Source organism: Dipodomys spectabilis, unplaced genomic scaffold (assembly GCF_019054845.1).
Source record: "Dipodomys spectabilis isolate Male_0828 unplaced genomic scaffold, ASM1905484v1 ptg000197l, whole genome shotgun sequence".
Lineage (NCBI taxonomy): Eukaryota > Metazoa > Chordata > Mammalia > Rodentia > Heteromyidae > Dipodomys > Dipodomys spectabilis.
The window spans coordinates 19,333,360-19,348,756 of record NW_024870874.1 but is presented as its reverse complement, the minus strand read 5'-3'; the positions used below and the strand labels follow the sequence as shown (position 1 = coordinate 19,348,756).

The 15,397-nt window shown below is 36.3% G+C and overlaps 1 protein-coding gene across 2 annotated transcripts in view; it reads right to left on the bottom strand.

Annotated features, from left to right (window-relative positions):
- Exoc4 (exocyst complex component 4) overlaps positions 1-15,397 on the bottom strand; it is a 691,851-nt gene that overhangs the window by 474,489 nt on the left and 201,965 nt on the right. For both annotated transcript variants that reach the window (XM_042695949.1, XM_042695950.1), the window contains exon 9: positions 12,615-12,703. In XM_042695949.1, coding sequence (XP_042551883.1) covers positions 12,615-12,703 — 89 coding nt within the window. The remainder of the gene's footprint in view (positions 1-12,614; positions 12,704-15,397) is intronic.

Genomic DNA, 15,397 nt, shown 5'->3' with positions numbered 1-15,397 from the left:
CTTGAGTTTGATGTAAATATGTTCAGGGTCAGGTGCCTTTGAATCAGCTCAAAAAGGAAAGAATCTGTTCTGTCTGCCACAGGGGATTATGATAATCATGTTTCTATGGTATATTTCCAAAATTGTTATTTCATACATAATATCCACAGAAACAAGAACTACACTGAACTCAGACATCAGACTTTCCAAAGTCTCTCTCAGCTTGCAAATAAACAAGCATAGAGAAGGACAGGGAGCAAATGCAAAACTGATACCTGAAGTAAACTGTAGCAAGAGGAAAAAAAAAAGAGATTGCTGCTTTCTTTTCCTTCCCTTCTTCTTCCTCCCCCCATCTTCCTCATCCTCTTCCCCCTCCTCCTCTTCCTACTCCCTTTCCTCCTCCTCCACCTCTTCTTCTGATTCTTGATTCAATCTACGCCTTGTTCTTTTCCTCCTTTTCTTTCTTGTTTGTTGTTGTTGGTTTTTTGGGTTTGTTTTTTTTTTTTTTTCAAAAAACATCTCCCTAGTCTCAAACTAGTAATCCTTTTATGTCAGGCTCCTAAGTACTGGGATTAGTAGCATGTAGGATGAGGCTAGCTTATTGGTTTTCTTTCTTATAGTAAGAGAAATAGTTCATCAACTTCCATCCATTACTCTGAGGGAATCATAAAGTAGGAATCACAGAATATCAAGATTGAGTAGTGTATTGTTTTTCTAGAAATTACTGTGACTTCAGAAGCTTAAAACAACATAATCTGGTTATCTCATAATTTCTGTGGTTCAGGAGTCCAGGCATGGATTATGTGGGACCTATCTTGGGGACCCAGCCCTGAGACCAGGAATTATCTGAGGCCACAGGCTCACTTCCTCGCTTATTCTGGTCCTTGTGGTTGGACGGAGGTTTTTCAGGTCCTTACCACACACTCTACTCTCATCATGGAAGTTATTTCTTCAACCCCAGCCAAAGAGCATCTGCTGCTGTTTCTTGTCTATCTTAAGGGCTCACCTGTTAAGACCAGATCCAGACTGGAAAATCTCCTTTTTGATTAATTCAAAGTCAAAGTATTAGGTGGGTCAAACACAGTAGCCAAATACCTTCTGTACTGCTATATACTATATACTAATCATTGTAATGACAGTTTGTCATAGTCACAAATCTTGTCCACATAGGGAGAGGATTTAGGTAGTTAAGAGTCATTACAAAATTCTGCTTTCTACCAGTGACACGATCAATAAGACATTATTCAAAATAGGAAGTCACGGAGACACAATAGAAAAAAAAGAGGAAAGGAAATATCATTCATTTTGTCTTGAAAGTGTAATTAGCAGGTAATATCTAGCAAGAAAAGCCAACCAAGAATTCTAGATAAGATTAGTGAAATTAGATTAGATAGATCTGTGAAAAACTACCTTCATCCTTATCTAACACACCATCAAAATTACCCTTTCTTAACATATAACATCACTATCAACTCAAGTTACCTGATTGCAAAAATGGTAATCAGCCAAAATGTGTATCTCCTGCTCCAACCCCACAATTTCCTGTCCAACTAATTCTACCTCCAATTAGCATTTGGATCTCTTCCCACCTGTCCTAAAAAGCTGGCATTGTCTCCACAAGCTCTTACCTGAAGTAACAAAACAACTTGCCTCCTTAGAAGCAAGCTCATTGCTCTCACTTCATACTCTGTGCAGACATCAGGTATTTTTTTCAACAAATGCAAGTTTGATAATTACTCTCCTATATGGAACCCTTAGAGTAGTTCTTAACATTCACGGAGAAAATTCCATACCTTGCTATGTCATAACTTGTCTTTTGAGACCTGACTACCTCTTTCCCTTATTTCGGTTCAATCTTCTTCAGACACTCTATGTTTCAACTGCAATAAAATGCTTGCATTTCCATGAAACTCTCCCTTGTCTGTGTGCTGATTTACATTTTCTCCCTACAGCACTGGCTTCCCTTCCTTTGGTTGGTTGGTGGTTAATTCATCTTCTGGAAATGTTAAATGCCTTCTCCTTCATGCTCCCTAAGTACTTCTAAAATTCACTGGAAATGGAACTACTCAACTGTCTTGTCTTTCACAGTACCTGGGATGGCTTCTTATGCTGGAGATGTTCCAGGAGTAGTGCCAAGAATAAAATTAGCCAAGAAATGTTGACTGTACCTTCTGTCCTTCAGTGTGTCAACTGATAGGATAATCCTATGAGCTACGCAGGATAGTTAAGGTCATTTTATAAAGGAGTAATGTACAACTCAGAAAGTTTAAAGTGATCTGTCCATTTTGTACAAGTGAAATGAGAAATACGTGTTCCTTCTATTAAGTCATAATACTACCCAAGCTAATCCCAGCACAAATAAAGCACACCAATATTCCACATATGAACATCACTAACCAACTGAACAGGGATATGTAAATTAGTTAACTGATGCAGAAATCAGACATTAATGTGCAAACAAATAGAGACTTATTTGAGCTAAGTGGGCATGAATATGCAAATGAACTGGCTGCAATTCAGTAGATGTCATCACAATTCGAGGAATGAACATCCTATATTATGACTATTACAATATTCATGTAGCATTTATACATACTATCATATATTACTGTAATATGTGCTGCTTGAGTTTAAATTTGTGGGGAAGCCAAAACTAACTTGATGCATATTTTCAATCCACACCAAAACCACAAGCTGCAAATCAGATGTAAGCACACAGAATTCTACAGTCTTCATAGAGAACCAAGCTGCCATCCCCACTTGCAGTGCAAGCTAAATATTCTCATTTTAACCCATGGAGCTTCAGAAACAGATTCGATTCATCCTTTGTTCTGATCCTTGCCAGCCCAACCAGCCTCATCTATCAGGCACAAGCTGAAAAGACAATGGTTGCATATAAAACGAAGTCATGTTTTCTACAGGAGTTTTAGTAAACACTGGGACACTATTCAAAATAATCAGTATGAGATGATAATTGTTTTTCTCCATATATGATAATGATTTATCTTCCTAACATTAACTAGCACACTATTGGTTCATTTTTATGCTTAAATTTCTTTAATTGGTAGAATCAAAGTTTGCCAATAAGTTTGGTGTCCTTCCTATCATTTCTGGCTTCTGAAAATGACAAATTATAATTAAAGAACCAGTGTGTATATATAAATTGAGTTTCTTCCTTAACAGAAAATGTTGTATCTGACTTGTTCTCTGAAACTCACATTATGAGAGCATAGCCTAAACTCAAATACTTTCACACATTCTTCCATGCTGCGCCCAGTGCATGAAATTCCTCAATGTTTTTTTGTTTACCTGAAAGTTTCCCTTCCCTCCTTATATCTGAGCTTAATAAATAGGAAGCCCCTGCCAATCAGAAGCCTTAGCTCTTTCTGTCTCTTTCTATGCTACCATCCCTGTACTGCCTGGTCTGAGTTATTCTCATTTCACTCATAATACTGTCTTCAGCCACTTGAGTTGGAAGAGTTCTTCCCTGTAAGAACATGACCTGAAGTGAAACACATTACTTTTACTCATAGCCTATTTCCCAGAATTAAATTACATATCCATGGCTGGCTAAAAGAAAACTTTAAAAATGTTCATTTCTGTGACCATACGTCTAACTAAAAATCAAGGGCAATATTAACATTGAAGAAAAGAAGAACAATGTTAGGGGACAAATTTAAATCTTTATAAATCAATCGTAGAGTTTTCTTTGCCCCTTCAAATGGAAAACTTGATTCTGTTCAATATAGAATCAAAAAGGCCTAGTGAGGGGCTGGGAAGGTGGCTCAGTGGTAGAGTGCTTGCCTTGCATGCATGAGACCCTGGGTTTGATTCCTCAGCACCACATAAGCAGAAAAGGGTGGAAGTGGCACTGTGGCTTAAGTGGTAGTGCACTAGCCTTGAGCTGAAGAGCTGAGTGACAGCACCCAGGCCCAGAGTTCAGGCCCCACAACTGAAAAAAAGAGAAAAAAAGGAAAAAAAAAGCCTAGTGAAATATGCTGGACATATAAACATATGATGAGTTTGTATTCAATCAATAAGCATGCAGTTCTAGGAAAGATAAGGGGAACAAAGCGGAACAGCTACTGATTCCCGCTGGAGGTGTTTGATGTCTACTCAGAGGATGAGAAGAGAATGGATCAGGAATGTCAGTTAAGAACTTACTTAACCCAAAAGTTATCTTGTGATAAACTATTTACAGTATAGTACTAGCTCAGGGATAGCTCCAGTTTTGCCTTGGGCCTGGAAATTCTGATATGTTATTAGCCAAAAAGCCTGTCCCTTTGACACAGAAACTTTTAATTTGGCTGAAATTCTAAATGGGGACATTTAAGTACAGAATATGTTCTCTTTGCAGACTTAAAAGATGCTTTAACTTACCTTAAGAGCCATATGCTCTTCTCTCTGCTCATTCCCTCCTCCAGTCTCCAAAGTTGATCTCTTTCCTGAGTTTCACATTTATGCTCCATGATTTTACATTTTGCATATTCTTAACCACATAGGATATATAACAGAACTAGATTCAAGATTCAGCCAAGACAATGAATAGTAAAGTTAAGGTTGTTTTTATCACTATGTAGTATTCTACTGTAATGGCTCTATTGAAATTTATGTATCAATTCCCCTGTCTATAGGCCTTTGGGTAGTTTCTAGGTCAGTATTCAAACAATGCTGCAGTGAACATTCTTTTCAATAGGTTTTACCTTTTACATTTGGGTTCTCAATTCATTAAAACAAATGTATTTTTGAAACTGATTTGAAGTACAAATATAGTACATTTTCTTAAAATGATAAATTCTCTTGCCACCTTTATTGATTAGTCTGTTGTTTTCCTTGGCATTTATAATGTCATCAACCTCCTGTATCAAATTTCTATCTGTGTGGATATCTACTTATAAGTCTTTAGAGGTAACAAACGGTGCCCACATCAGAGAAATGGAAAGAAACAAAAAAAGTGAGGGTCTACGTAGTTCTAAACCCCAGTCTCCAAACCATTTCTATTTCAATCTTCAAAATTACGATTTCAAATAGATGACTGTAAACTACAAGACAAATTTGAAAAGCATGTGCATGAGTTCTATAAGGCCTTCTACTACTAAAATCTGCTCTGTTTGAAATATTATTGTGCATGGACTGTTTTCTTCTATTTTTCTGGGGATTGACAATACATCACTTGATGCAAGCTAATTCCTACCTTATACCAGTTTCATTTCAAAAACATAAAATTATCTCATAAACTACATTTTATCAAGGCAAGGATAAACTTGTGATTTATCATTTTTATAGTTTTAAATAATTGCTTTATTTACTATATGGCATAAATGGTTATGATCTTTTAAATTTTATTAAGAAAAACTCAGGATGAATGGTATTATATACATGATTGTATTTGCCAAGAATATAATTTCTGTGGTCCTAAACAAAGTCTAAGAATATAAAAAAGTTGTTACTTTGTTATTAAAAATCAATTGTGAACAAAATTGATGGAAATATGAGATTTAAAAGAACTTTTATTAAACTTTTCAGTTTTGTCATGTTCAAAGTTATTGCTTCCTATATTTCTTTTCTCTAAAAACCTTAAGATTAAAGGTGTAACGTAGTCTTAAAGAAATACATTTTTATCATTTTAAAAACTCAAATATATTATATTTCATTTAATAGCAGCATTTCCTCTTTTCTCCTAGGTGTATGAATAGATAGATGGATTAATACAATGGAATATTATAAAATGAGTTTACATATCACCTATTGGTACTGAGAAACAACCCATGATCATATCTCAAGAGTAAGATATATTGGCTTTAATAGGTACTATGCTGTCTATTTTGTACCTCCAATATGCATTTTCTCATATAATATAGGCTCTCTTAATACATAATTCAACTAGCAGTAATTTTTCTATGAGGTAAGATAACCAGGATAGACTATAAGCTAGGCTTTTTCAGAAAATAAATTCGTTTTGTATGAATTAAATCTACAACTGACAAGCCTTTTGAAATAAAATAAATTTCTGTATCACACAGATTTGAGTCTAACAGGCTATACCTAATACTTTTATTAGGTAAAAGTATTGTTATTTAGTAAAAGTAGTTCTACTTCCTAAATGAGTTGAAATAATGAATTAGTTTAATCATGATCCGAGAAAAGTGCATTTATTGCTTCTTCTTAGAACAGATGAAAAATTAGTACTTATAAAACTTGTATTGTAAGTTCATTGTAAGCCAAATCTTACACAGAAGTTAAGATCATTCTTTTCAAAAAGTGAGGATATAAATATACAAAGAAAGAAGAATTAGTTTTTGCATACTATATTATAGACTAGAACAGAAGAGATAACTATGAAAGATTTAAAAACTACACAAGATTTAAAACAATTATATGAAATTTTTTAAAGAAAAGAATGTACTTCTTTTCATGTTCTCTGCATATTGTTACAAAGTTATTGGAAAGGTATTAAGTAAAATTTAAAAGGGTGCATGAATTTTCTAATCCAATTTTAGGATCTAAACCTCTACAAGTACGTCTTATATTTAAAGCAGTGGAACAAATGTGTGCTGTGAGTGTGAAATTGCTGTACTAAATACCATACCTCACTTCAGCTAAAATGTCCCTAAAAATGTATACATGAGTGAAATCTTGCTTTAAATGCTCCATTATACAACATCATGCTATCTGAGAAATTCCTGGTGGAAAAAGAATTTTGTGAAAAGGATAACCAATATGGGTTATCTCAAATATTGTCTTACCTTAAGACAAGATACCTTCAAATAGATTAATTGCATGCAATGTCCTTAAGTATTCACAAACCTAGTCACCAAAAATGAGAAAATTCAGTTCCAATCTGTGGAAAAGCCTAGTTCTCCCTTATGATTCTACTTCCATATTTACAATGTAAAGCAAATCCTCTTAGTAATGTCAATTCTCAAGTGGTTGGAGCTTTACAGAATATTTTAATGTCAGGGCTCTAGAAACACCACTCATTAAACTAACAAGAATAAAAATGGCACTTTAATGGTAATATCATTGAGTACAAATAGGAACCTAAATAGCCCCAAGATAAAAGAAGCTATAATCAAAACTGAGTACACATTTCTAATAGAATCAATGGCCATTAATGAACTCTACCTATTGGTAAGTTCATTTTTCTTAAAAATGAAAGAATGGTTCTTGGCTTACAAAAGCTTCCAGCAGGGTTTCTTAAGTAAGTGTGTGCCTAAAAACAAGGAAATAGGATGGTGCCTTATTCCTCACACATACATAAATGTATACCTCTACTATATACCAATATATGTCTCCTGCCATATATATATATATATATATATATATATATATATATATATATATATATATATATATATATACTTTTTTGGGGGCCTGAACTCTGGGCCTGGGCGCTGTCCCTCAGCTCTTCAGCTCAAGGCTAGCACTCCACCACTTGAGTCACTTGAGTCACAGCGCCACTTCGGCTTTTTTCTTTTTGCTTATGTTATGCTGAGGAATGGAACCCAGGGCCTCATGCATGCAAGGCAAGTGCTCTACTACTGAGCCACCTTCCCAGCCCTCCCACCATATATTTTTATGAGCCTAATTTGAGGCAAGTAATATCCAAGACCAGAGTTCAGGAACATCTAACCCACACACTGTATAGGGCCAACAAAATCATTTGGTCTGGCTCTGTCAAGGTAATGGCAGATTCAATAAATCTAGGAGCATTTTTGTAGTTGTCATAAATTTATATTAAGTAAATCACAATAATACTGTAAATTTAAGTGTCAATCAAGAAATATCCATTACAGGATAGACAGGAAACGTATGACTGAGTACATGATGGGCCAGCCATGTATGTTTTTCATAAGCTGTCTGTGGACCATCTGCCTGTATTGATATGACTCCCAGGACAGCCAGTGCAAAGCAGGCGGGGAGCGTATGAATTGCGAGTGTTAACACTGTGGTAGAACTACACAGATTCAGTGATGATGAGAAAAGAGGTGATGACAGGAATCCTCCTAAGGCTGAGGGGAGGGGAGGAGAGGGGAAAGAAGGGAAGGAAAGGAGAGTTATAAGAAAAAACGTTTTGTAATTATGGGAATAACACAGAAGACAACAGGTCCATGAGAACACTCATAGAGACCAGCAGTAGAAGAAAAAGAAGAGGATTGTTAGAAGCTCAAGTGGGATAAAAAGCAAACACAGAGTCTGCATGATGGAAGTCACTGGTGACATGGAAGAGAGTCAGCTCAATGCACTGGTGTTGGGAAGAAAACAAGGGGTAAAGTGGATGCAATGTTCCTACTCCATTAATGATAACTTTTAAAGTACTACTTAAATTGCAATCAATATAGTTCTAATTGTTCCAGAGTTCAAGTATCTAATTTAATGGTCAAAATATCCTAAATAAGACAATTCTGGTAATGGCTTTATTTTTTTTTTTAATTTGAGAAAATTGAGGCACAGAGAAAATGATTAACCTATGAACTTATTTTCATTCTTTGTAGCAGTATTTTTATTTTTTAACCTTCTCACGATAATGTGTTCATCAATTATTTTATTCATCTGAAGAATTACACATTAACCTGAGATGCTATACTCAAGGTAAATATTCATTAAAACTAGTATCTTTCTACATTTACAACAGTTCATTCTAAGCAGTACAATGCAAAAGTAGAGAGGCTCAAAGCAACAGGATATCGGTGATTAACATAGACACATACACAACTTAAGATTTTCCACCTGTTATTTCATACACTTTGAAGCAGCAGCACCCCTACCTCCTTAGCTCAATTGACAACAGTAGACTATATAATGAAACATCTGCACCTTAACAGTGAGAGACGATTGAGATGGGTTGATAATATCAAAGAAACTTCATTTTTACATTTGTTATCCCCTCATACATTGTTAAACTAACATTTTTAATTGCATGATAAACTGAAAACATTGGGAGCAAGGTAACCTATGTAAAAGTTGAGTTTTTTAGCATTACTTTCATGGTCTTGCTGGTAGGTTTCTTTGTCGTGTCCTTGAATGACAGAAGGAAAAGTTGACCCCATAAACCAAACAACTGGGAAAAGAAGCCTGTAGCTATATGGAATTAAGAGAAGAGACAAAAATCTTCCCCAGTCTCTTTAGGTGTGGAATGAACTATTCAATTACGCCTTTTCAAGGGAAGGTTAAATGCCGATCCCAGGATGGTCCTTGGACCAGACAAAGTATGGAAAGAAATGTTATAACAGGATGGCTATTTTTAATGGAAGGTAAGTATGATTTCCTCTTTGTTTTAATTCTGAAAATTTGTGCTTGCTTCGGCAACACATATACTAATTCTGAAAACTTAAAAGCATTCATCAGAGAAACTTTTACTCCTGAATAACAACATCAAACTTTTATAAAATCTAGTCAGTTTATTCATTCTCTTATCAAGCACATGTCTGTTCAAAATAATTTTTAGTGATTAACATTGTATTCGTGGTAATTGCAGAGAAACACACACACACACACACACACACAACCACCACTTGTTAAATTTAAAAGCTCATGGAAACCTGCATGTCTAATAATGGTTATCAGTGGTCCCTATCTCCTGCAGTGTCCCTTCCTCCCACTCAAGTGATCTCTCTATCCAACTTTAAACCTTAACTGCCCACATTCATTCTGTCACTGAGCCAACCAGTATTTATGAAACATCTACTGTACCAAGCACTGTAAATGCACAAGAAATAAAATATGATGTCCTGTGTGGAGCTTACAGTTTTACGGCAAACTCAGGTATGTGAGTACTGACCCACTATGGCATGGTATATACTCAGAAACAATAACAGTGTCATAGGAATGCATAGCAGGAACCACAATCCCGGTGTGTGTGTGTGTGTGTGTGTGTGTGTGTGTGTGTGTGTGTGTGTGTGTGTGTGTGTGTGTGTGTGTGTGTGTGTGTGTGTGTGTGTGTGTGTGTGTGTGTGTGTGTGTGTGCGCGCGCGCGCGCGCGCGCGCGCGCGCGCGCGCGCGCGCGCGCGCGTGTGGTGCTCTCACACAGTTGCAGTAGGTTGGAGAAGAGTCAGCAAGAAAGCTCACTGGAATAAATGACAACTCAAGTTAGAAAGCCAAACAAGACTTAATATAAAAGATAAAGGAAAAACAGAGTATGTATGAAAATTCCAAATCATAGTCCTACAAATATAACTCAAGAGGGAGAAAAAAGGAAGGCATAATATTCTCTAAACGTCACACAGTTTTTTAAGCCTTGGTTAAATCAGAACTTCAAAAATCACCTCAGCAAGTAGTTACTATTATTTACATTCCCATTTAGAGAAAAAGAAAAAGCAGCACTGGATGGTGATGTGTAAGGCCAGTAGTTGCAAGTTCATTTTTTGTTGTTGCTGTTGTTTTGTTTTTTAATGTAGGCAATCTGGTCCCAGAACCCTTACTTTGCATTGCTGCACTATATTCTCCCTCAAGAGATCATGGACCAGTGACAGGGAACTAACAATTTTTCTACGAGGCTACAGAATAGAGTGTCCATTATTCTTTCTGTCTAAAAAAGAAGAAAAAAATGTACTATCAGTCATTTATTCTGTTGACTAATAATGCTTGAATCTGAGTGAATGACAGGCTGCATTGCTGCCCCACTGATCATGTGATCTACCTTCTCATCCTCAAGTGCCAGATGAAAGGCTTCCCTGTGGTACAGGATACTGAGAGAGGTGGAGGCTGTGCATGTGTACTTCCTATTCAGTTCTGATGTGAACCTAAAGCTGCTCTTTAAAAATGTGCACCAATATTTAAGAAAATGAAATCATCAGGATTCAGCCCTCTAAAACAAAGGAGATTGTTGTCACCATTAAAGAAATTTAATATAATAGAAGACAGGTGGATAAAAATTCTGGAAACAAATATAAACTATTCCTTTTCAACAGTGAAGAAAAGTAAGAATCAGAACACTTGAATATGGAGGATTCACCAGCCCCAGATAACCTGCTGCACCCTTAACTAACAGTGTGTGTTACAGTCCTCTTCCCTGCAAGAATGCAGCTTTTGTACCATCATTTTGTTCTACATTTCCTACCCCATCCCATTCCCCTGGGAGGCCTGGGTCACCCTCCTCCTTCCATTCCCTGTCTGATAACAGGGTAGTGGATCATTCCTGCATTTGTTTGCAACCCTAACTATGCTCTGTAGTCCTACAAGAAGCTCTCCATATGCTGTCTAGAATGTATGGAAACACTATTTTATTATTGAGTAAAGTGTTGGTTTTCTTAAAACTCTAGAATGTATTTCTAGCTTTTTGCTTTTGGTTACTACACATGAATTATGGAACTATTACTATGATATAAATATGAGCAAAATAGCAGGGCTTTGGGGAAATGTTACACGTTCCTACATCAATGATAAAGGTTGAAGTAAAACTAGCAATAACCGTCAAATGCAGAATGACTGACAGTTATTGTAGATGTTTTGCTGTATATCTTGGATGAGTCGTAAAAACTTAATGTTTAATTATGTTGGCTAGTCACTGCAAAATGTTCCAAGTACTCCCAATGCATCTGAAATTATAAATGTCTACATACCCATACAGAATTCCAGAGTAATATAAAAATCACTCTATTAACTCTGAAAAAGTCAAGGCATACAATTAACTTAAGATGCTAATTATTTTTTCTCTGTGCCCTGTCTCTCTTTCTGTGTGTGTGTCTATATGTGTATACTATCATCCTCCATGGACACTAAAATCCATAGATGCTCAAGTCTTTTATATAAAATGGTGTGAATTTTCATCAGCTACATACATCTTCATATATACGTTAAATAATATTTAGACAATTGACAATACCTAGTACAATGTACATGATATGTAAATAGTTATTTTACTGTGATGTTTAGGAAAGAGTAACAAAAAAAAAAATCTATGTATGTTTATACCAGATACAAGTACATATAGAACCAGTAGATGTAGAGGGCTGACAGTACACACACACACACACACACACACATCATACTTTTATAACTAGATCTTAAGGCTTTATCTTAGATATTTCACAACTTAATTCCACCCATTCTAACACCTATAGTGTCTTACACTTTACTAGTGATTAATAGATTACAAAAAATGCTACTGATTGATTTTATTTGTTGTTTATTTTCTAAGTATTTTCTTCTGAGGATTGCAACCCTTAGTGACCACAAGCAAGTATGAAGTATTCTGTGTATAAAAGTTATGCCTATTAGAAGCACCACCACCCCCTACCCTTTAAATAATGACAGAGGCTGTATTTGCCCTTTTCCAATTCTCAGTTATGCTTGCTACATCCCAAAAAGGGTCAAATATAATAACTATAAAAACAGTAACAGTGGCCACCACAAAGAACTGACATTCTGCTAAGCTGCAACTGCACTCATCTGCTGTCTAAGCAAAAAGAGTCTGGCCTTACTTCCTTTGCTTAGAATTTCTACTTCAATGGCAGCAAGTCTATAAATTCTGCAGCGATTAGTTGTAGCTGCTTGGCAGCAGATGGTAGCAATGATAAAAGAAATAATCAAGTCTTTAAACCGTTTCATGAATACGGACCACAAGTTCACATACTACAAATGCTTCAGCTCATCCTCCAGAAAATTAATTATTCCAGAGAAATCCAATCACCTACCTTGAAGTTCTCCACTCCGACTATAGAGCTCCCTTCTCTGCTCTCTCAAGTAAGCACTCATGCTGATAGCATGGGAGGATGATTCAAACCTGCAAAGAAAGAGAAAAAACAAGTCAAATAAATGGAGAGAAAGGAGTATCTGGAGATGTATTTCTCCACATACTCTGCTCTGGTCTATGTGGCCCCCTTGATATTTCACACTCATGACACTTCAAGTAGATTATGCAAAGGCTGTACCAAATCCTGACTCAGGGACAATGTTCCCTGGTCAATATTCCTCTAAAATAATATTTGGATGTTTTTCGTATTCTCCATTTCAACTAGTACAACTCTGGTCTGCTCCCTCTCCACTTCACCTTCAGACTACCATCATCATTTGTCAGAACTCCTATACATACTGCCATTAAGAGCATCCTCTAAAGTCATTCTGATAATGCAACTATCCAGTTCCAAAATCATCAGTGATTAGCTGCCACCGCAGAGATATGCCTGCTTTCCCAACTCCCTCGGCTAGAGAACCAGTATACAATGTATAGTAGAAATGACACTAGATAGTGACATCAAAGAAGTAAGACTCTCTCTGAGAGTCTTACAAAATCATGTTCCCAATGGCTCTGGGTTTGTAATCTGCCACCTCACAAAAGATCTCAAAAATATCAACCTACACAATGTTCATTCATACGACTAGAATCTAGTTTAAATTGTCAGAAAGATCAGAGATAGACTCATGATACCCAAACGCTCTCTAAAAGCTAAAACAATGAATGCAAATCGGTCTCATGAAGAAGCTTGCATATAACAAGAAAAGAACAGGTAAAATTATAGAAATGAATAGTAAATCCTTTGATGTACTAAGAGATTTCATTTCAAACCTGGGATTTTCAAAGGCAGGTTTACAGTCTGACAAAAGGAGGAGTACATCGTAAAATTCTTAAATACTAAGGAGTAAACAGGATAAAGCAAGAGCAATGGTCCAATGAGACAGGTCTCTGGCAACAAGAAAGGAATATAAGCATTTTCTTAATTATGTCCCTTTATCCATTCCTTGACAGGAAAGATGAATACCAAGATGAAGCTCTGTCTGTGAGGGAATTACTTGGGTTACCTGATCCCCTCTTTGAACCCTACCAAGAACTAAGAGGCATGAACAGTTGAAAGGAAGGCAAAGTGTGCAGTACTTCAAAAGTGCCACCTGCCAGTCAAGTGCAGAAAAGAAGCCACTGACCTCCTGAAAACATGCTGCCAACTATTGATTAGAGAGGGTAAAGAAAAAAGTCAAACAAAAATAGAGAAGCACACGTTGTACAAAAGCAGAGAACTTAAACACACTTAATTAACCTTGGCTAAGGGCAATTAAAGAGGGCAATAAAATCCTCCACAGATGTGATAAAAACAGATTACAGCTCTCCAAAATTTTAATCCTTTATGACTTGATATAGTTTCACTACTCAGGATTTCTTTTTATGTTTGTAACAAGTCACACATTGAGAAAATTTTATAGCAAAAGAGGCACTGGAGATCATTTGGTCTCACCTCCTTGTTTTATAGCCAAAGGCACCCACGCTTGCTAACACAGGAGACTTATTCGGATAATCATGGCTCATGAAAAGTGGTACCAATATTAGAAAGAGGCAAATCTTCAGTGACCACCTAATTTTCTGTCAGAAAGGTTTTATTACTACCCAGTAATAATAATGTGTAATAATTATTTAAGTTAATTTGTTCATCTCCAACAAATTAGGGTTTGGAGTTTTTCCCAAAAATACAACTTCACAAGTACTGGCTGAATGTATTGTATATGTGAACTCAAAACCTGAAAGGTCGAAAGTTAGACATGGTGATTGCAAGCATGAAATCTAAAAACTCAAAAACCTAATTTCCACAAAGACAAACAAAAAAATCTCAGACCTAAAAGTTTGTTTGTTTTAATTTTTAAAATCCTGGGCCTAGAATGGATATTGATGCAGAAAGGGGGCGGGGATCTTCAGTAATGGTGCTGGCAAAATTGGTTAATCACTTGTAGAAAATTAAAGCTAGATCCTTGTATATCACCCTGCACCAGAATCAACTCCAAATGGATCAAAGACCTCGAAGTCAAAGCAGACACTCTGAAAACATTACAGGATGGAAAAGGAGAGACCCTAGGTCTCCTTGGCAAAGGCTGAAATTTTCTTAATAGAGACCCAGAAACACAACAAATCAAAGAAAGGTTGGACAAATGGGATTGCAAGAAATTGCAGAGCTTCTGCATGACAAAGGATATAGCTAGCAAGATCAATAGAAAGCCCACAGATTGGGAGAAGATCTTCACTAGCCATATAACCGACAAGGGTCTCATATCTAAAATATACCTGGAACTCAAAAAATTAAATTCCCTAACAAAGAAATCCTCAAAGAAACAACTGCCAATAAATAAGTGGGCTAAAAACTTAAAAACAAACTTCTCTGAAGAGGAAAGAAGGATGGCCAATAGACACATGAAGAAATGCTCAATCTCTCTAGCTATAAAAGAAATGCAAATCAAAACAACACTGAGATACCGCCTCACCCTAATTAGAATGGCTATACTCAAGAACTCTAATAACAACAGATGCTGGAGATGTGGGCAGAAGGGAACCTTACTGCATTGTTGGTGGGAGTGTAAACTTGTTCAATCACTTTGGAAAGTAGTATGGAGGTTCCTCAAAAGACTCCACATGACCCACCAATCCCACTTTTGGGCATTTACCTAAATGATCACAAACAAGACTATACTAACGCTACCGGCACAACTATGTTTATTG